General features: G+C 42.6%; 1 protein-coding gene across 1 annotated transcript in view; it reads left to right on the top strand.

Annotated features, from left to right (window-relative positions):
• The first annotated feature begins 6442 nt into the window (after nt 1–6442).
• The window catches only part of LOC119338939, a 2279-nt gene continuing 2043 nt past the window's right edge, over nt 6443–6678 (top strand). The window contains exon 1 of the mRNA XM_037611144.1: nt 6443–6665. Within this exon, the coding sequence (XP_037467041.1) occupies nt 6561–6665 (105 nt within the window). The 5' untranslated portion in view covers nt 6443–6560. The remainder of the gene's footprint in view (nt 6666–6678) is intronic.

The following is a 6678-nucleotide window of genomic DNA, read 5'->3' as shown; positions in this document are numbered from 1 at the left end:
GACAGAATGGCAATTGTGATAATTGTCAAAAACTAAGAGTGGCAAAAGTGAAATGTCAAAATCTAGAGTGGCATAAGAAAAATTGGCAAAATCTAGAGTGGCAAAAACAAAATTTTCCCTTTTTCTAGAGCTATGATCTGGTGATTCTTACGTTTTTTCTTTTTTGTAATGTAAGGCGTATGATAGCTACTAGACCGAGCCCAAACATAGGAGACTGCGAGGTCTTTCACTGGCTGATATATATGAAAGCATAACTAAGCCACCACCGGGATGCAATCACTCTGGTGACCATATGGTCTCTGCATAGGACTACACGGATATAATTTGTCTAATTGACATGTCTAAGTTTTGATCGATGTCTGTATGCTTTTAGAATTATAGCGATCTTTAGTTATAATGATGTCTTAGTTAATGTCTCTATGTCAAAGTCTATTATTCCGTGGCAACGCACGGGCATTCGACTAGTATGTTTCAAAGATTCATGATCAGAATGTATAACAAATTCTTTGGGCCATAAATAATGTTGCCATGTTTCTAAAGTCCGAACAAGAGCATATAATTCTTTATCATAAGTAGAATAATTCAGACTAGGCCCACTCAATTTTTTAGAAAAGTATGCAACAGGTTTGCCATCTTGTAATAACACACCTCCTAATCCAATTCCACTAGCATCACATTCAAGCTCAAATGTCTTATTAAAATCAGGAAGTTGGAGTAAAGGAGCATGTGTCAACTTATCTTTCAACATCGTGAAGGCTTCTTCCTATGAGGTACCCCAAACAAAAGGCACATCCTTCTTTGTAAGCTCATTGAGAGGTGCAGCAATGGTGCTAAAATCTATCACAAAACGCCTATAGAATCCAGCGAGGCCAAGAAAACTTCGCACTTGTGTGACCGTTTTGGGCTGCGGCCAACTCTCAATAGCTTCAATCTTGGCTTTATGAACTTCAATTCCCTGTGGAGTAACAACATAGCCAAGAAAAGACACTCTGTCGGTGCAAAAGGTGCACTTCCCAAGGTTACCAAATAAACGTGCATCACATAGAGCAATAAAAACAACACGTAAATGTTCTAAATGTTCCTTCAAAGATCTGGTAGAAATCAATATGTCATCAAAGTAAACTACCACAAATTGTCCAATGAAAGCACGTAAAACTTCGTTCATTAATCTCATGAAAGTACTAGGTGCATTAGTTAACCCAAAAGGCATGACTAACCACTCATATAATCCAAACTTAGTTTTAAATGTTGTTTTCCATTCATCCCCCAATTTCATACGAATTTGATGATATTCACTACGCAAATCAACTTTGGAGAATATTGTGGAGCCACTCAATTCATCAAGCATATCATCTAGCCTAGGAATAGGATGACGATAATGAATAGTAATATTATTAATGCATCTACAATCAACACACATACACGAGGTACCATCCTTTTTCGGCACTAGAATAATAGGAACAGCACAAGGACTAAGGGATTCGCGTATATAACCTTTGTCGAGAAGCTCCTATACTTGATGCATAATCTCCTTTGTCTCCTCTGGATTGGTACGGTATGGCGCATGGTTTGGCAGTGAAGCACCGGGAATTAAGTCAATCTGATGCTCAATCCCTCGAATAGGCGGTAATCCCGGTGGCACGTCTTGTGGAAAGACGTCAGTGAAGTCCTGCAAAATGTTAGTGACAACAGGAGGCAAAGAGGAAGGCACGTCCTCGAATTAAAATAATGCCTCTTTGCACACAATAGCATAGCAAACAGATTTGCTGAAATCTAGCTCATCAATATCAGATTTGGTGGCAAATAAACATGCACTTTTCAATTTAATTTCTGAAGCAACACTAAGTGGTTTATTATTAGGCTTCATTTGTTGCTCAAATTATTTTGCTACAATCTGATTTTCACTCTTATTCTTCTCCTGTTTTGCTTTATTAGCTCCATTAATATCATCTTCCAAAATGGAATCAGGGGTCATAGGAAGCAAAGTAATATTTTTATCCTTATGAACAAGAGTATACTGATTGTTTCTACCATGGTGTACAGAAATTTTATCAAATTGCCATGGTTGACCAAGTAATAAGGAACATGCTTGCATAGGTACCACATCACAATCAACATAATCCACATATGTAGATATACTAAAATGCACACAAACAGCACGCGTTACCTTAACCTTGCCGCTGTTGTTGAACCATTGAATGTAGTAAGGATGTGGATGTGGTCTTGTAGTGAGAGATAGCTTCTACGCCATCTCCATGCTAGCCAAGTTGTTGCAGCTCCCTCCATCTATGATGAGACGCACAGAACGTTCCTTCACAACTCCCTTTGTATGGAACAAATTATGCCTTCGATTTTGCTCAGCTTGTGTAACTTGCACACTCAAAACACGTTGAGCAACTAAACATCAATACATGTCAACATCTTCAAGAGCCATGTATTGTGTCTCATGATCAGAATCATCTCTACCGTGTTCTTCACTTGTAATAAGAGCCAAAGTCTCCTCATCATAGTCACTAGCGGACTCATACCCACCATCCTCAGTGGCAGTCACCACACGCTGAGATTTGCATTCTCGCGCATAATGTCCTCTTCCCTTACAACGAAGACAAATAATATCACTTGTGTGCCCTGTTGATGCCATGGAAGAATAAGAGCTTTGTGCAGGCCCAACAGGTGTGTTCTTGGCAGATAGTGGTGGTTGTGCCTGCTTTCTTGTATCACAGCTGGAGGTGGAACCTGATGGAGGTGCTGGTGCAGTGGAAGTAGAAGATGCACGCGGTATCCATGATGAAGGTCGACCTGCAAAAAAGTTAGTTCGCGCCAATGCTTGTCGATCCTGCACTTCAGGTTCAGCTCTACAAGCAAGATGGAATAAATGAGTGATATTATTATACTCCTTATACTCTAGAATGGTCTGAATCTCTCTATTTAAACCACACATAAAACGCGCAAGCATAGCTTCAATCTCCTCAACAATACCACATCTAATTGCCAGTTTGTAATTCCTGATAATATTCTTCTATAGAATTTTTCCCTTATCTCAAACGCTGCAGTTTTTGAAGTAGTTCACGTTGATAATATGGTGGAACCCAATGAGTACGCATAGCAGTTTTCAAAGCAGTCCAAGTAGCTGGAATAGGATATAATCTATAATGTTTAGACCACCATATACATGCAAAACTAGTGAAAGCATAAACGGCGGCAGCAGCAACCTGTCTCTCCTCGGGATATTGTAAATATGTAAAATGTTGTTCAGTTTCTAACTCCCATGTAAGATATATATCAGGAACATATCTACCCTCAAATGGTGGAATATTCAATTTCAGTTTAGGAATATGGTCATTATCTCGTACCTGAGGTGCTGGTGCTGGCCTACCGTTGCGAATATATACCTGAGGTCGACCTGCTGGTGGTGGTGCTGTGGCTGCACGTAATTCTAATTTTGATCAACCTCATCCTCATAATCACCCGCATAATCGTCATCCTCCTCGGCACCAGCGGCGCTGTAGCAGGAGCCAAAGAAGCGTCAACAGTAGGTGCAGCGGCACCAAAATTTTGACCAGTCTCAATTGGAACGCGTTGTGCTCGTCCCACTTGATTTGGAAGGCGGCGTTGGATATGTTGTTGTTGTTGTTGTAGAGGTGCGACAGGTGCAGCCGGTGGTGGTTGGGGAAGACGCTTGAGCAATTCATTAAACTTGTTATCCAACTTTGTCTCGAATAACTTCTCAATGCCATCTATCTTCTCCATGACCTCTTTAAATCTGTTTAGCACATCTTGCCCCTATCCACTCATCATTTCCTAAAACTTATCATGTAGCTGCTTGTTCGTCATGTTCTCTCAATCAGTCTCATCGGCTTGTGATCCTGCGATGGTTAGCAGCAATAGAAACACAAAAGAATATGATCCTACAGACTACTAGGAAATTGTGGTGATGGTGGTGTGTCACAAATCCTTCAAGCGATTCTCAAAATTTTACCAATTCTTACCCAGCAGCAGGTGGTGATCGGCAACCGTTGTAGTCAAAACTCTTAAAGCTTGGATAGAGCGATTACCAGGGAGAGTCAAACGCACGACGTAGATGTCTGTGGAGCTGGGAAGGCTTATAATATGGTAGCAAAAAGGGTCAGCAATAATCAATTCAGAGATGCAAAGTTGAATAAACGCTCAACGACGGTACTGTGCTGGTCCTAGGCTAGACCGTGCTAGAGACGCGAGCCTAGAACACTAACAAAATCACGGCGCTGCACAGAAACAAGGGAAGAGCACACTCTGAATTTTTTTTGGCTTTTTTTGCGCTCCTTTTTTTTTGCCGAAAAATCACTATAATGGCGAGTGTCTCAAAACTTTTCCCAAGTCAAGATAACAGGATAGACACTAAATTTTTGCGACCAGTTTTTTTTTAGACTGCCCGGACCCAAAAACTGGAAACGGCTCAAAAATACTTTCTATAACGGCGATTGTCTCAATACGATTGGAAACACCTAAAAATAGGATAGCCATAATTTTTTTTGTCGAGTGCGTTTTTGGAAAATTTTGGGCCTAAACGAAGGGTGGTTTCCGGACTCTTTTTTCCCCGAAACCTACTCAGGCAAGGAAACACGATCGGAAAAATAGATGGATCTCGAAAACAAACCTAAATAAAAAGAACTCGGATTGGTGGTGGATATATGGTGGTATATGGCAACGATGGTAGGATATAGCAGCGGTGGTGGTATATGGCAACAGTGGTGGTATATGGTAGCGGTGATGGTATATGGCAGCGGTGATGGTATATGGCAGCGGTGGTAGGATGGAGCGGCGGCGGCGTGACAAACTGTGACAGAACTCGAAACTCTAAAGGACTAGACGCTAAGACCAGCAACTTGACACGACGATGCAACCGCAAATTCAAGAAAGCAAAATACTGAAAAGACTATGCAAAGGCTCAGACTGGTTCGGATATGATGAACTAACCCTAATTTTTTTTGTGGCTTTTTCGTGGACTATAGGTATGAAGAACAGACTCGATCTAAACTACGAAGAACTGTAAAATCTCACCGAGCAACCTGAAAATCTGATACCACTTGATAGAGGCAAAGGTGTCCCGTCTTTGGATGAGATGGTGATTATCGTTTCGGAGGAGTAGACTTTGACGATCCGACTACATACGTGCGAGGACGTCGCGCCTTAGCAATCGTTAAACCAACTCCGAGAGGTTATTGACCACGCCGGAGCACGATCAACCTGACCATGAGGGTCTATTTCATGCGGGCAAATAAAGAACAAGCAAGAAACTAAGATTGCAATCTGGATATTGCGAATATAAGATGAAAGCTTTATTGATCAAGGTGGGGTTCTGTGACGTCTTGGTCTGGTCGTTGAACACAAACGAAGTATGCGAAGTTGCAGCTATGACAAACTTTTAATCTAAACAAAACCCAAAGTTTAAACGATGCCTTAAGGGCTGTATATATGGAGGAAGAGGGGGGAATTTCGTGGCCCTTGGGGAAGGGGTCCGAAACCAACCCTATCTCTTGTTTCCCCACACATACGGACTCTAAAACAGCCTATACTCAAGTATTTCAAAATTACATGGGCCTGGCCCAATAATAAGGTGACGCATCACCTAGAATAGGCTCTGGACGAAAGTTATGAAGTAGCATCTTGTATATTTCGTCCAAGGCTTCATGCACTCATTATGGTGGCTTCAACGTCCCAAAATCATCACTTGTAACTCCGTTCTTGTTTCCCTTGCACATGTCATCATATCCATGCTTGTTCTTGCTCCAATGTTCATGCTTCTCCAAGCTAGGCCCTTCATTTGTAAGCAAAACAAATGTATCCAATTTAGGTAGCATCATATTCTCATGAACATTAGAATCATTACCAAGAAACGAAAGTACCTGATAATTTAATTGGTGTGCACGAGCTCTAGTAATTGGTCCAGTATGTATAGCAACAGAGGTTGTGGGTGTAACAATAGTATTGATGTCCTCATCACCAGTCTATTAGCTACGTTTGGATCATTAAAGTATGATCTGAACGATCATATATCTTCTTTTACAGAGGGAGTACATCGTTGCTTCCAACCAGCAATAGACAGTGTGGGACAATCGGTTAAAACCTAAAAGCTTTTGTACTGCTGAACTTTTACAATAGATCTGTCCATCTTCGCAAATAATGTTTAGGCGTCAGGGCAAGTAAGTAGAACCCCACACAGCTGGCAGGGGTTCCTTTATGATCAAATAATGTTCTAAGCACATAATCACGTAAAAATCAACTAGATGCATAGTAGTAGTACTTTCGTTGTCAATGCTTGGTATCCTCCAGGACGGCGCTGTGATGGAGTTGAAGAAGAACACGCAGCGCCGGCGTGCCACAGAGGAGCATCAGCTCGCGGTCTCCGACGTCGCAGCGTCGAGGTCGTCATTCGATCCGACCGAGAGGCCCGCGCCCGGCCGACCCACGCCCCCCAACTCCCACGTAATTCTTCTATCCAACAGAACAAAACCACCGCCTCCAACCCGCGCCCACCGCCTCGCCACATTAACACGCGCCCCTCCCTCCCCGTCGCCGCCATGCCCGCCGATGCCAAGCCCCGCGCCCTCCTCCCCGTCCGCCCGCTCCTCCTCCTCTCGATCCCCTTCCTCTCCCTCCTCCTCCTCTACGGCTACTCCTCCTCGGCCCCTCCCCTCC

The sequence above is a fragment of the Triticum dicoccoides genome, chromosome 7B, assembly GCF_002162155.2.
Source record: "Triticum dicoccoides isolate Atlit2015 ecotype Zavitan chromosome 7B, WEW_v2.0, whole genome shotgun sequence".
NCBI lineage: Eukaryota > Viridiplantae > Streptophyta > Magnoliopsida > Poales > Poaceae > Triticum > Triticum dicoccoides.
The sequence above is the reverse complement of the archived record's forward strand: the minus strand, read 5'-3'. Positions and strand labels throughout refer to the sequence as shown.